Below are 24556 nucleotides of genomic sequence, written 5' to 3'. Positions count from 1 at the left end.
CATTACAGGAGAGAGAACATTAAAATGCTAAAACACTTTAGAAAACACCTTGTAAAGCTACTTATTTTAGAAGAAATAATACAGTAAAGTACATAATGGGGGAAAAATCCTAGCAAAGGAAAAGACTTAATGATCCCAATTAGAGCAAATTAACAATTTAGCGGGATTTAAGTTTGGTAACAAACTTCACAAAGCAAACTGGCTACTAATCTCAGAGCCCAAATTGGATCACATGCCCTAATAGAGCTAAAACTAAGAGTGGTTAGAGCACCCCCCCACCCCCCACCCCTCTCTCTCTCTCTCGCTCTCTTTCTCTCTCTTGTTATGTGCTAAAATAAATAAAATAAAAGATTAAATCAATGGTCAAATCAAATAAAAAAATTAAGAAAGGAAATATCTGTTCAAGCAACAAAAACAAACAGAATACCGATAATATAATCAGACTGTTTTATTTTCATTTTTTTTAAAACAGTACCTCTACAAAGAACTACTTTGGACTTCTACAGAGCGCAACCGGTGATGACATTTTGTCTAGTCTTCTGATCGGGCCCCTGTTGATTAGGGACGCTCCTGATAACACTTAACAGGGCGTTTTGCGTTTTCATCATGTGGACAAAGACATTTTAAAACGCAGGTCTTGTGGACAGAATAATTTTTTAAAAATAAAGTATAAAAATCTCCGTTTTTAAAAATACCCGGCTACGTTTGGACATGGCCTGAGACCCGAACAGAACTCAAAGGATCTATAGCTAACGTTTTAACTCCATAAGTGCTGGTGTTGTGTAATTTCAGGGGTTTTTTGTAATAAACGTTTGTTCATAAAATTTAGTTGTTTGAAGCAGCTCTGTTTTGTTGTTAATATAATATAAAGCTTGTTGTAATGGCTCGGAAATATAATAAATATACAGTATATTCAGTATTTTGTGTATGCTTTTTTAGTATGTGGAGGGATTGCAGAGCATCATTCTGGGATTTTATTATTTTAGTTTAATTCTGTGCATCATTTTCACCTGTTCCTCCAGATGTTCAGTTCGAGCTCCTGTAGCTTGTAGGATTTTTTAAGCGTGTGACAGCATTTACAGCTGTTTAAAGGTCACTGCAATTAGTGCAGAAAAAAGGGGTAAAATAATTTCATAATCACTTTCTACTTAGAATTGTCAGGTGTTCAGGGTGAAATTGTATTTTTTTTCCAATTGATTTTTCCATCACTTGTACCAAAGTGCATTAATTAATGTTAATGACGGAAAAAATGGGCAAAATTTAACCCTAGGTTGGTGAGATCTAACTAGACTATCTAAATGAGATAAATGACTTTTACACGGGATATAAAACCACTGATCATTGATCACTTCTATTACAGGCTCATGGGGCTCATGTGAGTGCATTTAAATATTCAAATAATTCTAATTGATGAAAATGTTTTTTTTTTTTTCATCGATAGTGCACGTCTAAGGTACAACTCGGATTTTCCGTCTGACACGTACAGTAGCTTGGAATTCCCACTCGGAAAGTGGGGAAGTTATTCTCTAGCTCCACTTTTTAAATAAGATTAATGTTTTGCTTGTGTGCGTTTTAACTTTTTACATCACTTGCTTTTGTTAAAATGAGTCTAAAGCATTGTTTGCATAGTTCTGCTGTACGTTTACAAATAGCTTGTTGCTACCTGTTTACCAGAAAATGGCGACTTTTTTAAGAAAGCAGCGTGCGTGTTCTAAAGTCTGATAGCGTTTAATGAGGAACGTGCTACTAATCTTCTATTTAGACGCATAACACCAATAGTATACTGTAGTTGTTTGTTAGCTGCCAATATTTAGTTCTTGCTTTAATCTACAGAAGTCACGCTGCTCTTGTTCAAGCTCTTGTGTTAATAACGTACAGTTTTACTGACTCTCATTAAACTCATCATGGTCTAGCTCATGTAGGTGTTGTTGATGTCGATGCTTTTGCTGCTCTTGAGACTCAAAGTTTTGAATGAATCCTGATGGCAGGCGTGAGGAAAGAGGGACGACTTCCTGTTCTGGGTTTTCGTGTCCTCGTCCTCATCCTCGTCCTCGCTGGAGGTGTTTGCATCGACCTCGTCGTCCAGCTCGGTGGCGCTGTAGTTCTCCTTGTAGGACGAATACTCGATGTTCTCCACACATGGAGGCTCATCGTCCTCGAAGCAGCTGAGAAGAGACAACAGCGAAGATCAAAGACAAGGAGATACAAACGCGTCTACAGTGAGGGAAATGATGTCTTCAGCTTGTTCTTTCACCAAATAAATGTCATGTTCAGCACAGCTATTTTATTTATATTTAATCAGTGTATTATAGGATGTAAGATTTTATCACAGTCAAACCAACAAGAATAACGTAGCAGTACATCATTATTTTAGTTCAGTTTATCTCTTTCATACTTTAAGATCATTTGTGTATATATTGTGCCTTTTTCGCCCCATCTTGGCATGCACCGGCCCCGTCTTCAGCTGGTGTGTGAAGGGGTGGGGCTGGTAAACCTGAAACAGATGGCGGGCAAATGATCGTCAATAGACCTCGGGCTCGCTCCGCTCTTTAAAAGGGAGCAAGTCGTCATCAACAACTTATTTGTCATTCTGTTTGCGTGTCACACACGTTGTAACAATAGCGAAAGCGGATACGGTCAGGCCGATGTGATGCATCTACAGCAACAGTGCGTACGACGGGCAGAGATAAGGGTGCCAAAACATTGGAGCAGCATGGAGTTGACTGCATAATCCGTTCTCAGGTAATTTACGAGTAATCCATTCAACAGGTACCTGCTACAAGGTAATTGTGGCACGCGGGTGTCAGGATCAGCCGCAGGTAAACCTCTAATAATAGTAATAATAATAATAATAATAATAATAATAATAATAATCACAAATATAGCTATAAATGTAACTACTGTACATTCCTACATAGGTGATATCATAGCAAATAAAAATATGTTGAATCTAGTTAAAATAATTTCAAATCTCTTAATATAAGAGTAACGCACAGCAAATATAAGATGGCTAAGACTTCTTCTAGAGATATTTTTCATTTTAAACATAAATTTCTTATTTAATGGCAGATAATCTCGCTTTTTGTTTTAAAGACATAAATAAGTCAAACTAGCTAAATTATCTGCCACTACACTAAAAATAAAACTTAAAATAATACTGCTTCTTTCTAAAGACCAATATGTACATTAAGCAAAATCATTTGCCAACAAAACCATAGATTACCCATAATACAGTATGTCTAGGAATTGGCTTAATAACCATGTATGTAATGTGCAAAAAATTTTTGTATTTGAACTTTAAACGCTTCTAGATTTAAAATATTGTCCCTGGCTGTCACTTCTTGCGGTGTGTGAGTTACTCGTGTGCTACGTTCCTTTCCGCAGACTCGCTAGTCGCACATTACGGCGCAAGTACAATCACCTTAATTATATTTAACCCCATTCCAATATTATATATTTATAATTTAATATATATATTTAAATAAATTATATGAATTAAAATTTGTCTCTTTTGCTAAGAGACAGAGGATGTAGAGAGGTTCAGCTAGCTGGACTCCCCCTAGTGCTAGTTTGAGGAACGACACTTATTGTCCCTTCCATGTTGGACTTGGAACCGTTGGTTTCCTCTGGAGTTAAAACATCCCACGCCGTGAAGCGTCCGCATCATCCTGAGCCTCAGATCTGTTTATTTTACGTAAAGAGTTTATTATTTTATTATATTATTTTACATTTTTAGTTTGAGGATTTGTATCAGTGTTTAATAAACGATTAAATAAAATAATTGAATGATCGACGACCCGGAGGGGGATTTTTAGCTCTGATCCTTTAAACATCCTTTCTCCTGGTTACGGTTCAAATTTATTAATCAGAAAAATAATATCTACTGACCTTCAGCGGAAAGGCGTGAACATTAAACCTGGTCACACACTAATGAGATAAAAACCACACACACACACACACATCTGTGGAGAATGAGTGTGTGTGTGTGACAAGCACACCGATTCCATCCTGTCCTACCCTGTGGGCCTACGTGTGTGTGTGTGTGTGCACTGTCTCCACTCTGGGTGGAAATTAAAGGGAGAATAACATCTGCCGGGGAGAAACATTGTATTCCTCTCGCGGTGATTATCGAGAGGAGATGAGACGAGAGCCGCGGCGGGGGTCCGAGACACGAGACGATGACCTTTTGCAAAAAACACATCGCGCCCTCCTGCTGCGTATATGAAGCAATTTGTTGTTCAGTTTGTTGATGTGAGATGGACGTCTGTCTAACGTCAAGGACAAACACACAATATTAACAATATTTGCGAGGTAACAAAACTTTAAACATTCTCAAACATTATTCTTTTTATTATTATTATTATTATTATTATTATTATTATAATTATATATAAAAAATAAACATTTGTGTTGGGTTATTCAACAATAATAATAATAATTTAAATAAAACACGTAATAAATAATAAATAATACAACAAATTTACTTGCACATGTTTTTTATTATTTGTTTGCTCAACAATTTAAAATTGCCTCTTGTTTCATTAAATTATTCATTATTTATTTATTTATTTATTTATTTTTATGTTCGAAAGGATGATAAAGGATGAATCTCTCTCTCTCTCTCTCTCTCTCTCTCAAACACGCACACACACACACACACACACACACACACACACGCGCACACACACACACTACAATCTTTATAACTTTATTATGTTTATTATTATTATTATTATGTGTAAAACAAGTTTTGATTAAAAAAAAAATCATATCAGTAAAATGCTGGATAATAAGTTGCGCCGGATCAGATTCTGTTCTAAAGCCTGCATTCTGGTATAAAGCTTAGTTTTTGTGCTTTGTGTGGGGGCTGAGTGTGTTCTGCCCAGGTGTTGTCCAGTGGTTAATGACACTAACTGTGTGTCTCAGCGTGGGTGAGAGTAGGTCTGTACGGTTCGCAGTACTGAGGAGAGAGCAGCTGTCTGACTAAACCCACATTCACACCCAGTCACAGAAGCACTTTCAGTAAGAACACACATCTGATAACGTTATGGCGTCTTAAACAACACGCCGTCTCTGCACTCATCACTTCTAAGTCCTTCTGAATCGCCTCCGCGTCGTTCTGTTCACGACTAACGCTTAGCTACAAAGCTAACTAGCCTCTAACACAAGGTTGAATCCCAAATCCCTCTCTAACCCCTGATCAAGGGCACTACTTGTTGTGTGGAACAAGGGATTGTACACCCTACATAGTGCACTAGCTTTCCATTTAACACTATTTGGGATTCGACCCCAGAAGTTACCGGAGTTGATATTCTAAAGTGTAATAAGTGTAAATATACAGAAGATCTGGTGAGTTTCTCAAGACTGTCCACCACCTCCAGGGTTTATTCTCATCACCTTCTGGTCACAGCGTACCGCGCCATGCTGATATTCAGTACATTAGCGTGACCTCCAGTGTGATATTGATAAATTATTATAAACACTGTACTGTATGTATATTTTCGTGTGTGTGTGTGTGTTACAGTAAAATAAAGCGAAGTGTTGTGTTAAAGGTTCTGTTTTTGTTCAGTATTAAGCCCATAAAGCTCTCTGTTTCTCAGGTCTTGAATGTTAAACACTCGGCTCTCTGGCGGTCAGGATGGAGATACATAGACGCTCCGTGGCAGAGCAGCGCTTAACGAATGCTGGAGTGTTTTCTTTTCTTCCTCCCTCAGTGACCACTTACACTAATTGAAAAGTCAGACCGAGCGGCTGTGTATGGAACCTTAGAATGTAGGAATTTTTCAGAGATTAAAGCTGTTCATTTCTAGGAGCTGGTCATTATGTGCTGATGCGGAGAACGCCGCTTACACACCGGGCAGATCACAACGAGTTTCTGTTCTGGTGTTCAGATAATGCTAATGCTTGCTAAACTAAAACCGTAAACTGTATATCTTACTAATGTGACACTACTGGTGGTGGCACATTGGTAGCACGTTACCATGGTAACAGTGTAAGCTTACTGTATCTCTCGGCTTTTCATTATGCCTGTTATTACACGTGTTATTTAAAGTTGCTAATTGTTTGAAAATTTCACACTCGCAGGTAACGAGCGCTGCTGGAAGTGTGTCGCTTGTGTGTCTGTTTTTTTCTGTCCTAATGAGAAACAGTTTTAGCTAGGGATCGATTCTAAAAAATAATGCACTCATCAGTGTGAACATAGTTTGTGGTTTTCTGTTCCATGCTCCGACTTGTACTAGCTTCATCCTCAGTTTAGCGTTTGAAGTGTACTAGCTGGATTAGACACTAAGCTCAAAAGTCCCTTTAGTGCTCGACTGTCATAGAAAGATAAAACAGTGAAATACAAAGAAAGAAGGAAAGAAAGAAAAAAAAATGAGACACAACAGCATGTGATAAAGAAGAAGCAAAAAGGGCGTAAACTTTAAAACGATACATCGTCACCTTTTACAGAGCCGTGATCCTGGAGCTGTTAGTGTGTTATTCTTGGAAACAATAACATGTTCAAAGCATTCATAATCACATACACAACTGAAACTATGCAAAAGTGAGATAAAAAGAAATAGAATGTTTAGTGCTGTCAATCAATTAAAATGTTGAATCTAGTTAATTATAGTCATAGAGTGTGATTAATCACGATTCATCAAAATTGTTAAATACTCAGATTTTCTTAATAATTTTAATAGAATTGCAATAAGAATTGCATTCCATAAATGTTTACCCCAAACTAAAGGCATTTCTACAGTAAGTCTTCTAATTGAGTTGTTTTGCTATAAACAAACATCCAACACTTTCATGAACTCCAGGTTTGTTTATTCTCCTTCTTCTTCTCTGCTTTCCTGCTAAAGTTTGAAATTGTATTTCCGCGTATGTGTAGCTATAATTCGAACATGTTTATATCAGCCACATTACGAAAGCGCAGTTTGTGCTTTATGTAAATAAGTTGAACTGTTTTAGCTACTACGTTGGTAAAGATTTTAAATTTACACAACTTTAAGAAGAGCGCTGAATCACTGCAGGTCTTCAGAAAGCCATCAGACCCCTAAGGGTTAATTAATGGAATAAAGAAATCCATGACACACGGGTCAGAGGAAACAGATTATGCATCTTTATAATATCTTAAACATTAACATTTTACAAATGTTAAATTAACATCTCTCGAATGGTAAACTCCCCGCTGCAGTAATCATAGTGTGAGCTCCGATCTGCTCCTATCACATGGACCATGTCCGTCATCTCCTTTTCTACTGGGATAAGTACAACCGGCGCACACGAGTGAGTGAGTGAGTGCAGTTACCGTCTGCTGTTACACAGAGGTAGTTCTGGTTACTTACGGAAGTCCAGTGGTCCGTGCTAAACGTTCTGTTATCACACACAGCTGGGTAACCACACTGTGTTTATGGGAAGCCATTAGGGTCAAACTTGGTCATATAATATTTCTTCGAGTTTAAAAAAAATAGTAATGCTTAAAAAAATCTACTGTATATTAATCACATCACAAACCTGCACTACTGTCTGATGTGTTGTTACAGAAAATTAATCAACAGCTTCTGACCAATCAGGATCCAGAGCAAAAATGTTTACACTTCCTGTTTGTATTTTTACAGCCAATAAAATAAAAGGTGGGACAATTTCTTCTTTTTGGTTTTATTCTCTTTATTAACGTTTATGAACACACTCGTGCTAGCAGAAGTGGATTTAGCCATGGAGTCGCTCATGCAGGCGGCTTCCTCTTTATTCCCCCTGGTCCTAAAGAGTCGTCCTTGTCATCACACACACACACACACACACATTTTGTGAAACTACCGTCGGGGAAAAGGATTCGGCTGAAGAGATTAGCACCCACAGAATGCTAACGCTGCATTTTCCAACACTCTGTTTACTTTTCAAATCTAATTAACATCGCCGTCAGGTGACCACCGAAGCGAGAAGCTCAGACGCAAGTTTGTAATTAAGCGGCCATGTTTGTTTTTTCCCTCACAACACAATTATACTGAACAAAACACACACACACACACACACACACCATGAATTAAAGACGTATAAAATGTGAAACATTGCCTGTGTGTAAGAGGTATCTTTCAGGATTAGCTTCTGCCCCTCTGTGATACTGCGCTAATCTGTAATGTGCTAGCGTCACTATGCTAGGAAAGCTAATCCAGCGCTTACACTTCCAGCTTAAAATTTAGCAAACAACCTCCTGGGTGTCCTAAAGCGGTAAAAGTCTGTAATATAATGAACTAGCTGGATGTTACTGATTAGCCTGCAGGAGAGATGATCTTTATGATTTCCTCTTTAGAATTATTATAAACTGCTGAGGCTGTAGCTAGCAAAACATATTAGCAAGGAGACGTCACGCTAGGTCGTTCATTTATCAGACAGGAGCCCGAGTGCTGATCTGTTAGACAGACAGACAGACAGACAGATAGTAGAAATTAAAAACAGACGAATTAGGCATTAAATGCAGACAGACAGACGGATGTTTGGGTGGAAGGACATCCATAGACATACATACATGGACAGTCATACACACAGACAGATAGTAAACATACAGAGAGCATAAATACATTTTAAAACAAGAAAGAAGTTATAAATTTAAGACAGACAGGATTAATTAAAATTGGACGTGTCTGATGATGAGTCTTTTAGACAAGAGTGAGACAAAAAGACTTGGAAAAAAAGACAAAAGAGTCAAAATTGAAGACAGACCAACAGAATGGTGAAAGATAGACAGCAAGGGACAATACAAATAGACAGGTGGACAGAGAGACACACAGTGGAAGTGGACGGGGAAAAAATTACAGACAGTCTGGATGAAAGACAGACAGAAAACTGTATGTTTACATTATAGGTAAAAAGTCATACAGACAGATGGCGAGGTCAAGAGAGACATAATCAGACAGGCAGTAAGGAAGAAAGAAAGAAACAGATGAAATAATTAGGACACACAGACAGACAGACAGACAGACAGATTGATTGATTGTCCTGAACAATGAGACAATGAGAGAAATCTTCTGCTGCTCTCGAGCGAACACTGTTGCGTCAGAAACGAAGAGAATAAAAACTAAACACAGGGAAGAGGTGTGTACCCTGCACTTCAGACAGTGGTGTGTGAAACCCTGAGCTACGATTGATCTGGCTTTCCTCCGCGAGCTCTTTACATAAACACACAGCGGATCAGAGTTAATCACATTTAAACACAAAAACAACGTTAGGAGAAAAGAGGGGCAGTGAAAGATCATAATCACTTCTCCAATCCATAATGATAGATCTGGTGTTGGGGAAGCGCACACACACACACATACACACACACACACACACACACACACACACACAAGCCATTTGCAAAAGATATTCACAGACGGCGTTCAGTGTGAACTCTATGAGACGGAGTTATAATGATTCTGTTTATAACCAAATCGATGACGTTTCAGCACTAAAGTCTGGCAGGACAGTCGATTGTATTAAACGCTGCTTAAAACACAGATGTTTTAATCCTGAGTCGATGTAGCGGCACTAAGGAGGCTAAACAAAAGGGCAGATGTCTTCATTTGAACACACACACAAACACACACACACACACACACATGTGAATGAAGGTGTACTACAGTGTAGTGTACACACTGATCAGCCATAACATTAAAACCACCTGCATAACATTTGCCCCTGTGCCCTGACCTGATGAGACCTGGATTCCACTGTGTGTGTGTGTGTGTGTGTGTGTGTGTGTGTGTGTGTGTGTGTGTGTGTGTGTGTGTGTGTGTGGTATCTGTGACCAAGCCGTCAGTAGCAGATCCTTTAAGAATCCCGTATCAGTGTGTGCCGTGTGTCAGGGTGTGTTATCCTGCTGAAAGAGGACATCAGGGACCACCGTCTCCATGACACTCAGTCTGAGGGACGTGTCAGAGTGACATCCACCTAAAAGAGCAGCAGGACCCAAAGTTTCCCAGCAGAACATTATTCACAGTTCTGTCTCTTGCACCTTCTGTCTGTCTGTCTGTCCGTCCCACTGTTTGTCCGTCTGTTTCTCTGTCTGTCTGTGTTTTTAATTCTGTCTTGTCTGTATGTATGTACAGTATTTACAGCTTTTATTTTAATGTCTATCTCTCTCTTTTTTATTTTCTTTATCTGTCTTACCAGCTGCCTGTCTTTCTGTCTGTTTGTCTATTTGTAACCCATTTTATCTTTAAATAAAAACAGATAGACAACCGAAAAGGAATAGAAAACCAGAGGGAGACACAGAGACATACAGACGCAGAGACGTGTGTTATTTGTCCTGTGATACCTCTGTCTGTTTGTAGGTTTGTGTGTCTCTCTGTCTGTTATAGTGTGTGTAACAGGAAGTGATGATGCCTCACTGACTTGTGGGATTTGTGGTCCATCAGGCCGTTGTCCAGGTCCAGGATGGCGGCCGCGTGGCCGATCAGACGGCTGCTGTAGTTGATGGAGTTTTTCCTGAGCGTGACGAGACTCTGACAAAACTTCATCCCCATCTCCTCTAACTCACGCGTCCCTGTCTGTAGGTCCTGTGGACACACACACACACACACACACACACACACACACGTTATTTTTCTATTAACCTATATATTACTATAGCTAAATAATTACTGTATACACAGAATTTAATAGAAATTCTAAATGTATTTACTTATACTTGAACTTTTTTATTTCAATTTAAACCAACAAACTGTAAACAGAAAACTGCAATAATTAAATAATCCGAGGGGAAAAAAACAATAGATTTCTAGTTAATGTACTCACAAAAAAAGATGAACGTTTAGAACAACAATGATCTAGAATATTAATTAATCTGAGATACACATTATATAGTATATAAAAGTATATAATTCTCTCTATATATAGGTGTGTGTTGGGGGAAAATCATTAAAAATCTACTAATTAATAAAATAAAATTATGAACTGTGATTTGTAATGCTTTTTATCAGAGTGAAAAATTTTATCATCTGCCAAACAACACAAAGCAGCATCACATCACATCACATCACATCATTACTTCTGGTATTCACAGTTTTTAAGACAAATATCACTTAATATATAATTTAGTATTTTTTAAAACTCTTTATATAAATAAAAGAATTGTGAATCTTAATGTGTTAAGATGTATGAAATACGCATAAGCACTAGCTAGATATTCATATCATAATCAATTAACTTTAGACTTTACATTAGAAATGTGATGATTTATATTTACATTTAATGATTTGGATTTAAAGTTTCCATTACTGGACTTTTTTGTTCTCTTTCACTGAGTGCTGATAATAAAGAATGACTTCACTGGTTGATGATGATGATGATGATGATGATGATGATGATGGTAAACTCCCCTCTCTGTGATTAAGTGCTTCATTAATTTTGTTCTTTTTTAATGTTTCTTCTATTAAATTACCGAAACTATCTGAGCTTTAGACTTTTAGAGAAGAAAAAAGTTAAAAGACGTGTGGTTTCGTCCGTAACTGCTGGAGGAAATGGCAACGAGACCAAAAATAAACGTCCACACAGTAATGATGAATATTTGAGACGGTGACCTGAGCACCAGCGTGGTGTTAATTCTCTCATTTTAACTCGAGTCCTGGTTGAGGTCGTGATCTAATAAACGAGACATAACGGCACTAATGAGAAATTATTTTTATCTTTATTCTCCATCAACCCACATATTGTGCCCCGAGGTGCGAGACGGAGTGTAAACATGTCCGATGTCACCAAGAGGACAGGGAAAATTGAGGGCCTCTGCGTCTCAGCGCCGTTTAAGTCAGGTGTTACGAGTGTTACTGGGTCAAAAAAGGGTGGAGCTAACATTCAATCCATCAGCTATTTGTGTACTTGATCATCCATCAACACCACAAGCTAAGTGGCTACATGTTAGTGAGAAAGATGTGGCTAATTTGTCCGAATGAAGAAATGGGTGTGTCTTCTGTGTCTGACTGAGTAAATGGGGTGTGGCCTCTGTGTCTGACTGGGTAAATGGGGTGTGGCCTCTGTGTCTGACTGGGTAAATGGGGTGTGGCCTCTGTGTCTGACTGGGTAAAGGAGTGTTTATGAAAATGTATTTGAGTAGATAGACCACTGATAGCTGTTGTCTGATAAATTTTGTATAAGATTACAGTGGTCTGATCTACTCTATATAAGATACCAGTGGTCTGATCTACTCTATATAAGATACCAGTGGTCTGATCTACTCTATATAAGCTATCTGTAGTCTGATCTACTTTATATAGGATATCTGTGATCTGATCCATTCTGTTTAAGATACCAGTGGTCTGATCAACTGTATAAAATATATATGTGGTCAGATCTACTCTATATAGGATATCTTTGATCTGATCTACTCTATATGTTATATTTAGTCTAATGTACTTTTATATAAGCTATCTGTGGTCTGATCTACTCTTTATAAACTATCTGTGGTCTGATCTACTTCGAATAAGCTATCTGTAATCTGATCTACTCTATATAAGATATATGTAGTCTAATCTACTTTATATACGATATATGTAGTCTGATCTACTCTATATAAGATATCTGTGGTCTGATTAACTTTATATAAGATATCTGTGGTCTGATCTACTCTGTTTAGAATATTTACAATCAAATCTACTCTATATAAGATATATGTAGTCCAATCTACTCTATGTAAGATACCTGTGCTTTAATCTATTCTGTTTAAAAAAAAAACAGTGGTCTGATCCACTCTATATAAAATATCTGTGGTCTGATCTGTTTAAGATACCAGTGGTCTGATTTACTTTGTAAAGATATATGTAGTCTGATCTACTCTATATAAGATACATGTAGTCTAATGTACTCTATATAAGATATATGTAGTCTAATCTACTCTTTAAAAGATAGCAGTGGTCTGATTTACTCTATATAAACTATTTGTGGTCTGATCTACTCTATATAATATATCTGTGGTCTGATCTACTCTGTTTAGGATATTTACAATCAAATCTACTCTATATAAGATATCTCCCATAATATATAATATATCTGTGGTCTGATCTACTCTATACAAGATACTCTACTGATGGTCCGATCTACTATATATAAGATATCCGTGGTCTGATCTACTGAATATGAGATGAGATAACTGTGATGTATTGTAACTGTGAACCTAATATAAGAAACCTGTTCCATGGTGATCACATCTCACCCATCACTGCCTCTGACTGAAGGTGCGACAACAACAACCCGCGATGCTGCCACCGTTCCTTTCAGGCCAGGGTGAAACAATCTGATCATTTTGATTCATACACATTCACAGTCCATACAACGTTTCTTTTGATTTCTGTTGATTGAGTGAAGCTGCTTTGTGACAATGACAATTGTTAATAGTGTTATACAAATTAAATTGAATTAAATTTAATTGAAACGATGATGCAGTATTACCGCGGTGAGTCGACTGTGAGACCGAGAGAGAGAGAGAGAGAGAGAGAGAGAGAGATCTTCATCAGTGTGTTTTACTCCTACACTCATCACTCAAATACACTCAGACTTAAAAGCTTTACAAGAAACAGTTTAGTTTGTTCCTGTTTTTTTTTCCTTTAAAAAAGTTGTTTGGTTTTATTACATTTCTTTTTGATCTTAAAAACCAGAGCTGAAATCTGCGCTGAGGAATCGTGTGTCATTAGACCCCGGCCCCGATTACATCCCGGTCAGGGTCATCATGTCTGATTCTAACTAGGGGAAACAGACTGAAAACCAAACAGATTGTAAAAATAATAGTCTATGTTTTTAAACTTGACTCACAGATTAATTACAGCATGATGTGAATCATAAAAGTCAATTAATCAGTTAAATATTTTTATGGCTGGAATAACCTTTATTTTGTGGCGTGTGTTAGCCAAAAGAAAAAAAACAAAACAGAAAAGAGTCATTCACCAAGCGCACAGATGCATGCTGGGTAAAATCGGACGTGCACTTGACTAACTCTTACAAATTATTTATGGAGGATTTCAGTGTGCTGTTTGAAGTGTCCGCTAGCTCTCAGTCTGAGAACGGCTCCTCAAAGACGAAGAGCCTGCATCAATCAGTTTAACACACACACTCACACACACACACACACACACACACACACACACACACACACACACACACACACACACACACACACACACACACACACAAACACTTACACACACACACACACACACACACACACACACACACACAAACACTTACACACACACACACACACACACACACACACACACACACACACACACACACAAACACACACACACACACACACACACACACACACACACACACACACACACACACACACTTTTCAACTCTCATTAAAAATGGAGGTGTATAAGGAGTAGCTCTTCTTTTCTCCTTCTTTAAGTTAATAAAAAAAATACTGCTGCTTCAGAAACTAGAGAATTTCTTTACAAATATTGTTTACAAACTTTGTTTTGATGAAATTTTTTTTATGACTTTTAATGACTGGTGGGTGTGGCCTGGGTGAAAACTCTCACTACAAAGAAAAAAAAAATAAGCGAGAAACAACAAGAAAATAGAGAAGTGCAGTGACTGTTCTTAGTAACTGTACAGCAACAACAACCATCATGAAGCAAAATAAAGGTAAAATAAAGCCGAGATGCAGTAATAATGAGAGAGAAAAAGAATTGAGAGACATAATGAAGTATGTTTTTGAGTAATTTATGAAGATTTCATGTAAAAAGTTGGGATTAAAGTTTCTGAAGCGCAAACACAGGTTAGATCAGGCAGAATAATCAGCGTGATCAATCTTCTCACAGCTCGTCTAATCTTATCTCCGCACTCGTGCAATTTTAAACCACAAAATAAATTGCTCGCTCGATTTCCTCCTTTTTTCCTTCTCAGTGTAATCAAGTATCTTCTTTATGGATTAAGGACAAACGGCTATCTTAATGAAATCAGCACAGACGCTTTAACTAGCTAAAGCGCTAGCTCGTGATTAAGTTGTGTTTCTGCAGATTCTCTCGCAACCTTCAATAAAACACCTGAAGAACATTGACACGCGCTCGGCTCTCTGCTCTCCACTTACCTCTCTGTCCTTATCGCCTTTATTAGGGATTCACCGAAATGATGATCACTAGGACTTTTCCAGTCAAGAAAGGGATGAAAATTGCTTTAAAATTTAATGCAAAATCGTAAACATGTAATACTACTACTACTACTAATACTACTACTACTACTAATAATAATAATAATAAGAATACTTCCACTAATAATAATAATAATAATAATAATAATAATAATAATAATAATAATAATAATAATAATAATAATAATAATAATAGTACTTCTACTAATAATAATAACAATAATAATAATAATAAAAATAATAATAATTTCTGTTTTTTTTTTACCTTGTACCATATAAATACAACACTACTTAATCAATTATTAATTACTTCATTTGTAAAAATGAATGAACATCACGTATAATAAAAGAATAAAACAAGAATGACCTTAAAAGTGAAATTATAATAAAACACATTAATGTCCCACCATATTAACTAAAATTCAGCACTCCTTAAGGGTCACCAGTGGCCTGCCTTAATTATAACGTACTGTATAACGTGATAACAATTAATGAGATTTGAAATTACTGTGGTTTAAAAGCCGTCCAACACTTTGCTGAACCCTCAACTTTCTAAAAGCCATGTGGTCAGATAGAAATCATAAATGGAGATCACTTAAAGGTTTAGGAAATGCGTGAAAAAAAACTGACAGTAGAAACCAAGGTTTAATATTGATAGAAAGAGCATTTCCATAAAGAGGAGAACTCACAGGATTGGGACTAAACAGCTGTGTGTCCATAATGAGGCAATGCAAAAAAGGTCATGTGACCTGATGAGTCCAGACTGAGCCTATTCCAGAGTGATGGGCGTGTCAGGGTGAGAAGGGAAGGACATGAAGCGATGCTCCCATCATGCATAGTGTCCACTGTACAAGCCTCTGGAGACAGTGTTATGATCTGGGGTTGATCAGTTACTCAGGTCTAGACTCAGTAACGTTATGGGGCAATAAAATGAAGTCAGCTGACCACCTGAATGTACTGAACCACCAAAGGATCACATCTATGGAGGGTTTCTGATAGCACGGGTTGGGGAAATTATCCAAACAAATGTAAAAAGTTTGGATGAATAAAAATAGATTTTTAATTTTTGACATAGCATGTCAAAGTAAAAATGATCAAAAACGAATATTTTCACCAATAGAAATGTTACAACATTGGTCGTAAGGAATACAGCATGTCTAATATCTAAGGTGTCTCAGGATGAACACAGAACAATCTACTGTGAATTTATGAACATTCCATAATTTATGCTAGCCGTACTGATTAGCATGCAGTTAACATCTGACCCTCGTCTGGGTCCGGCCATGTCTGAGAAGAGGATTATAGATAACCTAATCTTGTTTTGCCACAACAAATGAAATTATTGCTGATCCAATTTTCAAAAACCTAATTGGGCTTTAAAAAGTAAGGATGACGGGCGGACGTTTTACAGGCCGCGCGTCCGAGTCGGTTATTAGATGTTTGTGAAATGATTAAAGTGAAGCTTATTAATCTCAGTGCCGTCAATCACGCCGGTGTCATACTGGCTTGACCCTAAAAATGCATCTTACTGCTCATGTTTTTGACTTCTCCACCAAAACCTGTCTCTAATTAGTGATCAGTTTTAGCACTTGGGACAGAGCCACTGTCTCACTTTCTGAGGAAACCATTAGACCTTCATCTTTCCCCTCTACAGACCTCAGTTATTTCCAGCCCAGATTAGCTCTGGAAATAAATGAGCTTTGGACAGAAATCTCTGCTCTCTCTCTCTCTTCGTTCTTTAAAAAAAAAAAAAATCCTCATCTCCTCCGTCTCTTTAAAGGAACACTGTGCAGGACCGAGACGCTCCTGACTCCCGCCGTCCGTGACGGATAGCAGTGCTGAGTTTTTTAATCAGTACTCACTCAGGTCTCGACCAAAAACACTAACAGTGTGTGCACTAACACAGATCTGAGTCCCCTCCTGCTCCCAGTGCGTCACTCCTCTAAACCTAGCACACAGGAGTACTGTAGGAGTATCCTTCACACTTCAGTAGTCCATACATATGAGTATACATTACTTCAGTACTGAATAATTCAATCATATAAACTGTATAATTCTATACTTCAGTATTCTGAACACTACAGTATACAGATACACGAGTATTCATTACACTTCAGTACTCTCTACGTGCCACTCTTCGTTAAGTCAGTATTATATACTCAATTATTCAGTATTTAAGTATTAGTTTCATGTATTATACAGTTGTAAGATAAAGTATGTGAACCCTTTGGGATTACATGGAGTTTTGCATGAATTGGCCATAAAATGTGCTCTGATCTTCATCTAAGTCACAACAATAGAAAAACACCATCTGCTTCAAATAATACTACACAAACATTATATGTTTTCATGTTTTTATTAAACACAACATGTAAACATTCACACTGCAGGGTGGAATGAGTGTGTGAACCTTTAGACTTAATGACTGGTTGACCCTCCTTTGCCGCCAAAGGAGCCAAACGTCTCAACCAAACGTTTCCTGTAGATGCAGATCAGACCTGCACAACGATCGGGAGTCATTTCGGACCACTCCTCAAAACTCCTCAAAACTCCTCAAAACTCCTCAAAACTGTTTCAGTGTAGCAATATTCCTGTGACGTCTGGTGTGAATCGCTCTCCTAAGGTCATGCCACAGTTGGCTCACTCCTGGCTCCAATTAGCTCTTGAAGAAGTCATTAGGATAGGGGTTCACATACTTTTTCCACCCTGCACATACTTTTATTAATTTAAAACGCAGTTAACACACTTATAAAAACAGCTGATTTGTGTTCATTTGGTAATTGATTGTTAGTTGTCCTACTCCAAGGTCTTGCTAAAAGCTCAACCAGAACACTTTGAAACATTCAGCTAAAACTGTGTTAACCCCCCCCCCCTCCCTCCGCATGTATTCTTCCTTCCTTTCGATTCAGAGCATAAAAAATAAGAGTTTTTAACGAGATTCAGATATGAGCGCGCTAATGAAGGTGACGGCCAGGAGATGCTAACAGAGAGGGATTCGGGGCTATGATTAGCAAACCACAGGTGGCTAAATAAGCAGGCTAATAAATGATTAAGGTATTAGCAGCAGCAGAAGGTAATGAACTGCCAGGGGAGGAAGCAATAGAGAGGGAGGAGAGGATTGTGGGAAGGGCAGGAGGAAGAGCGCGAGAAGGGAAATGACAAAGGTTGTGTTTGAGAGAAAAGTAGGTTAGCGGTGCTGAAAGGCTCACAGCGGGTAGAAAATTACCCAAAAAATAGTCAGGATTCACTTTATTCCCTGATTTCTTCTCTGGAATTAATCGATAACAAGATTCTACGTTTTTTGTTATAGAGTTTAGAAAAAAGAGACAATGTCAGCTCACATTAATCATTTTCATGAGAAACATAACACTGCTTTGGTATTTGATTGTAATTTTACATTCCATATAATTTTTGTATTACATGTGTACAGGAACAGTAAACAAATTTGGAAGATTTTAGGAAATAATAAGATCGAATAAAAGCCTTCTGAAAGCTCACGTCTTGAATATTTATCCAAATATTACTGCAGTTTGACTCGTTGTTAATTTCCTTATTTAATCAAAAACTTCATCACAGCCCTAACGTGAGAGCTAGTTATTTATTATCATTCAGTTTTTACTCCAGATTGGTTAATGATTTTATTTATTTACAAAAAAAAAGAAAGAAAAAACGTAAAAAAAAAAAAAAGAAATACAAACAAATAGATTTAATTCTCATGTTTTTGGAATTTAATTTCGAGAGCTCAGACTCAGATTTTTTAAAATATTGTAAAAAATTCTTGTTTTTTTTCAGCGTTTAACAAACAAGCATCACAACATGAAATTAGCATGTAGCTAACTGACCTTGTAGATGCCCTGATCGCAGCCGTTGTAGGTGCTCTCCATGGTGTAGCTGCGTAAGACGCCCATCTCCCTCCAGACCACCACGCGAGCCGTCGACGCCCGTGACTTCTCCACCAAAAAGTTACAGCTGTTAAAGGAGAACGCTGGAGCGATCCGGTCCAGAGTTTTAGCAATTGTCTGGAAAAAAACAACCAAATATGAAGATTTATTATTTTAAATGTTTTGTGATAGGTGTTAAAAATCTGCAGTAATAAATGTTCTCAGGTCAAATCTCAAGACAATTTTTTTATCCACTACTTTTTATTCACTCTCCAGTAATTGTGAACACACTCGAGATCTTGTCTCTGGTTATATTTCACAGCGAGACGCTTGAGACGTTTATCTTCTCCATGTTTCACTCTGCAAACAGGAGCTGAGTTTCTAAACTCCAGAAGCTCCACTCTGTCGATCAGCACACAGCACGAACAGCAGCATGAACACTTTCCCTCTCTGCCGTCTCTCATTCGTCATTTTCTCATCTGACATCTCGCAGAAGCTCTTATAACTGAGACATCACCAGTTCCTTTAGTCACATCTCATAAATCATCCACAACTGGGCAGCAGGAACATCTGCTGAGCTTCAGCGAACTGCTGTCACCACTAAACTTTTTACTCTCTCTGTCTCTCTCTCTCTCTCTCTGTCTCTGTCTCTCTCTGTGTCTCTCTCTCTCTCTCTCTCTGTCTCTCTCTGTGTCTCTCTCTCTCTCTCTCTCTCTGTCTCTGTCTCTCTCTGTCTCTCTCTGTGTCTCTCTCTGTTGGTCAATAATGAACAGAGATAAGAGTAGATAAAGGAGACTGAGGAGACTCTACAATCCCACTTCAGTATCTACACACGTCTGTTTCCTGATTGGCCGTAAAACAAACTGATCTTCTCAGGTTAAAACAACAGCCATTAAAAGCGAAGTTCCTGATAAAGTAGGATTTCTAATTTGAAACCTTTCGCCTAAAGTCTGCTACAACGTTCAAGCGTAATCTCGGTTATTAACATAACATAAAACAACACATTATTAACTGTACACTTGTTCTCGTGGTTGCTGTTGATTTAATATATTTATATATCTGTTAGTCCTGAGCGAGTGATCTGATTGGACGAGAGGCGTTATTCCACACCAGTGCTGATATTATACAGTAACAGCACTGTGAGGTGTAACTCTGTGTATGAGTGGGCGTGTCCCAGGTGTTGTCCAGTGGTTAATGACACTAACTGTGTGTCTCAGCGTGGGTGAGAGTAGGTCTGTACGGTCCGCAGTACTGAGGAGAGAGCAGCTGTCTGACTAAACCCACATTCACACCCAGTCACAGAAGCACTTTCAGTAAGAACACACGTCTGATAACGTTATGGCGTCTTAAACAACAGGGCCTCACTCACAACTGGTGGTCGTGGGGTTTAAACCTGGGACCTTCTGAACTGTAGTCCAATGCCTTAACCACTGAGCTTCCCCTGACCCCCATGATATATGATATGATATGATTATTATTATTATAGGTGTTGTTGTTGTTACTCTGTATCCGGGATCCTCTTTAAGTGAACTGGTGTTAACAGGAGAGCCGGACTGCCACAGCGTCTCCTTCACACTGCAACCGTACAGAAACACGTTCTTCTTCCTCGAGTGACCGTGATAATCACAGAAGACCTGAGAGAGAGAGAGAGAGAGAGAGAGAGAGGGACAGAGAAAGAGGGACAGGGACAGGGACAGAGAGAGAGAGAGAGAGGGACAGAGAGAGAGGGACAGAGAGAGAGGGACAGAGAGAGAAGGACAGAGAAAGGGACAGAGAGAGGAACAGAGAGAGGGACAGAGAGAGATGGACAGAGAGAGAGGGACAGAGAGAGGGACAGAGAGAGGGACAGAGAGAGAGGGACAGAGAGAGAGGGACAGAGAGAGGGACAGAGAGAGAGACAGAGAGAGGGACAGAGAGAGAGACAGAGAGAGAGGGACAGAGAGAGAGGGACGGAGAGACAGGAGAAACAGATTCAGATATTCAGATAGAGTTTTTGTTCTTTTACATTATATATTAGCATTAGACGCCCTTACGCAGAGATACTCAGGTTTTCTTTCTAAATCTCACTATAACATCTGAGCAGATGAGAGTTAAGAATTTTGTTCGGAGGCCCAACAGGTGGCAACTTGGTGGTGGTGGGGTTTGGACCTTCTGGACCTTCTGCAATGATTGACCTACCACCGACCAGTCAAACTAATCATTAACACTAAACTAAAAAGTACACTGTGTGTGTGTGTGTGTGTGTGTGTGTGTGTGTGTGTGTGCATGCAAATCTAATTACAGTTATAAAAATACAGAGCGTATAAATGAGAAGGTGTGAGGAGCGCGAGACGGCGACATCTGACACCGCGACTCTAACGGGAAGCTGTCCAGGCTAATCCGAGCGCGCAGTGTTTATTAGCCACGCGTCAAACCGCTGCCTTTAAAATTTTTATGACGCGTCCGTGACCGGGATAATTACACCATTATCTTTCTAACAACGTCGACGTAAAGGAGCAACGAGCGACGCGGCCGATGAACTTCTCCTAAACCCCAGAATCAACTGCGATGTGAGATACAGTGAGGTTTAATTACAGCACGACAAATGTTTAATTTAACATCAAGAGAAGAACAATTGGTTGTTAAATTACTGTGGAATAACCGGAATAAAGTTACAACTGGTAAATGTGTTTTGTTTTCTTAGAACACCATGTGACGTGCAGCTTAAATGTCAAAACATCAAGAGCAGCAGCCAGACCCAATCAGAGACCGACTCAAGTCTCCTCTCACACACACACACACACACACACACGTTATAACCAAATTGGCCTCTATTTCTCAAAAGCACTTTTATATATCTGATGTAATTATGCACAGTTACAGAGTGAGGATCAGACGTGGTGAGTGTGACAGGAGTGTAATTGGGGCCAGATTCTAATGACACACGACTCCTCCCGCGTATGACTGAAGTGACACACTGAATTAGACACGAAACGAACGCTGTGGTCGTTAGTGAAGAGCGTTAGATTTTATTTAATACGATCGCGCACGGTTTTATAATTGATGAAAGAATAAATGGTTGTTCTAGATCAAAGGCGGCGCGGTGGTGTGTGTGTGTGTAAGTGTGTGTGTGTAAGTGTGTGTGTGTGCTTGTGCCACTTGTGCCAGTGCTGAGTTCCCCCGGGATCGGCTCTAGGCCCCCTCTGACCCACAGGTCTTTGAGTGCATTGCAGACGTCATGGCTGTATTTATCCTGAGAAAGTTCCTCGTGTTCACACTCAGGTTGCATCTGTAGATTTTATATCATCTGACTGTTTTGCATTTCTTTAATATTTTATCTTTATTTTTTTTCTATTTCATGCTCTAAATTTAGTGCCACTAAGTAGCGGTCATGAAGCCGTCCTGCGTGAATGGATGTGCTTTATATTCACTTTCGCAATTCAGTACATTTTATTTGGACAAAGTCACAAAGCAGCTGTACAGAAATGAACATTTCAGGTATAAGTATAAAAATTAAAAATTTACCTCGACACTGAAGTATTTTTAGGAAGCGAGCAAACTAACCAAGCTGAAACGAAGAGAAGTGAGTTTACTTCTTGTATGATTTTCTTTGCATGTTGTGTGGGATTTAATGGAGACCCGGCAGCACCGTGAGTCCCGAGAACGTTGGCAAGAAGAAAACGGAGCCGCTTTCAGTTTGGTTTTTAAAGAAGCCGGTGCCAAGAGGAATCATAGATTAAGGTTAAGTGAGGTTTAATCTCTATTTATTTCATATTTTACTTTATTTACATGTCTTTTCTACATGTTTTCATTGTTTTTATGTGCAAAAATATGATTATAGTGTTGGACATTTGGTAATATTGGTAATATTTTTGTGAGTCTGGAACGGATTATCTGCATTTACATTATTTCCGATGGGACGATGCGTTTCACTTTAAGAACTCGCCTCCGGAACGGAGTTAATACTTTTCCCAAGGTAGCGTGTATCAGACGGGGGACTACGGTATCACGACTGTATCAGAAAACCCTCTGAGACGAACATGAGGAATAAACCCTGAGAGGGAACCAGATTTACCAGGGAACTCATCCTGATCTGGATGATATCAGACAGTGAGACTATAAATGTCACCGCTGTAACTGAACACTGTAATGTAAACTCCATGATCAGAAGATGAGGTCACGTTCTTAAACTACACATGATGTGTCTTTTGAAATCTAACTGTAAAGTCTACGCAAACCTCACGGGAGACCTACAAAAAAAAAAGTTACGCAAACCTCACGGGAGAGCTACAAACAGGTTAGATCAAACATAAACACAACTTGTTAATGAAACTGCAGCACGTTCTATAATAGGGAAAAAACAGGGCGTGGCCTGGAAATAAGTAAATGATGAATTAGAGCGTCCTGGTGCGTACGCGTGTAGCTCATACATCAGGACGCAGACGCTCGGATCCTCCGTTCACTTACGATGATGAGAAAATAAAACTTTCATGCTTTCCAGTCAAAGAGGCTTTTAGGATTTAGATCCTCACACACACACACACACACACACACACACACACACACACACACACAGGCCTCACCAGCGGGGTTTTGCCGATGCTGCAGAGGTAATACAGCAGTCCTTTAGTGTGATAGATGGTGGGACTGAGGACGGGACTCGGCTTCAGCCACTGACGGTTCAGATCATCAGCACTGAGAGAGCAACGGTGGCTAAGCAAATAAAACAAAAAAGGAAATCAAAAATAATAACCTTGAGTGACCTTTACATTTTTATTATCACTATTACTATTACTATTATTATTATTATTATTATTATTAAAGTCACTTTTGGTCATTATATGCTTATGAGCTAGCTCAAATCAACAATCTGCAACTCTTGCCCCAGGAAAAAGAGTATAAAAAAGAAGAATGGGAAGGGATATAAAAAAAACAGAAGGAGGAAAGGAAATAAATAAATAAAAAAATAGAATAAAGCAGAACAAAATTAAACACATGAGAAAGCAAAAGAAGCAGGAATGTAAAAAGAAAAACTCCTCAATAAACCCAAATTCTACATGAGGTCTATACAAAAAAAAAATAAATAAATAAATAAATAGAAATCCTACAGATACCCAGCATTAATTTTCTCCAATGCACTGCAAGGAAGGACGTCCTGGCGAGTGAAATAATCTTGAATCTAGTCAAATCTCTCTATAATTTCTTGAAGTAAGTTTACAACAAACCATGTTACTAAATTTGTAACTGTGTTACTCAAAGCCGCAAACTCACAGACCCTCACCGCGGGATGCAGTTATACTTATAGGAGGCGTAACGCTGGGCTTCTGAGGGGGTCGATGAAGGACATAAAAGTGCTTATGAGAGGAGGAGGACCCTCCCGTTTCTAGATGGCAGGAGATTATTAATATAAACTAAATGAATAAATAAATAAAAAAACTCCGCGGCGTAGCGGCCTGTGGATCTGCCCGTTATACACAGTACAGGGTGTTCTCTCGCGGCTCTGCCCCTCGCAAGTCCCGCCTTGTTACATCAAGTGGAAATGTCTTTCTCCGCATAATAGAACATGAATTTCAGCAAAATCTGA

General features: G+C 38.6%; 1 protein-coding gene across 2 annotated transcripts in view; it reads right to left on the bottom strand.

The window, feature by feature from the left end:
* Positions 1-433: 433 nt before the first annotated feature.
* LOC128531351 (cytosolic carboxypeptidase 4) overlaps positions 434-24556 on the bottom strand; it is a 107325-nt gene continuing 83202 nt past the window's right edge. For both annotated transcript variants that reach the window (XM_053505160.1, XM_053505161.1), the window contains 5 exons: positions 23556-23685; positions 20496-20627; positions 18955-19131; positions 10360-10523; positions 434-2165 (listed from right to left, as the gene is read on the bottom strand). In XM_053505160.1, the coding sequence (XP_053361135.1) occupies positions 1910-2165; positions 10360-10523; positions 18955-19131; positions 20496-20627; positions 23556-23685 (859 nt within the window). In that variant the 3' untranslated portion in view covers positions 434-1909. The remainder of the gene's footprint in view (positions 2166-10359; positions 10524-18954; positions 19132-20495; positions 20628-23555; positions 23686-24556) is intronic.

The sequence above is a fragment of the Clarias gariepinus genome, chromosome 10 (assembly GCF_024256425.1).
Source record: "Clarias gariepinus isolate MV-2021 ecotype Netherlands chromosome 10, CGAR_prim_01v2, whole genome shotgun sequence".
Classification (NCBI taxonomy): domain Eukaryota; kingdom Metazoa; phylum Chordata; class Actinopteri; order Siluriformes; family Clariidae; genus Clarias; species Clarias gariepinus.
The sequence above is the reverse complement of the archived record's forward strand: the minus strand, read 5'-3'. Positions and strand labels throughout refer to the sequence as shown.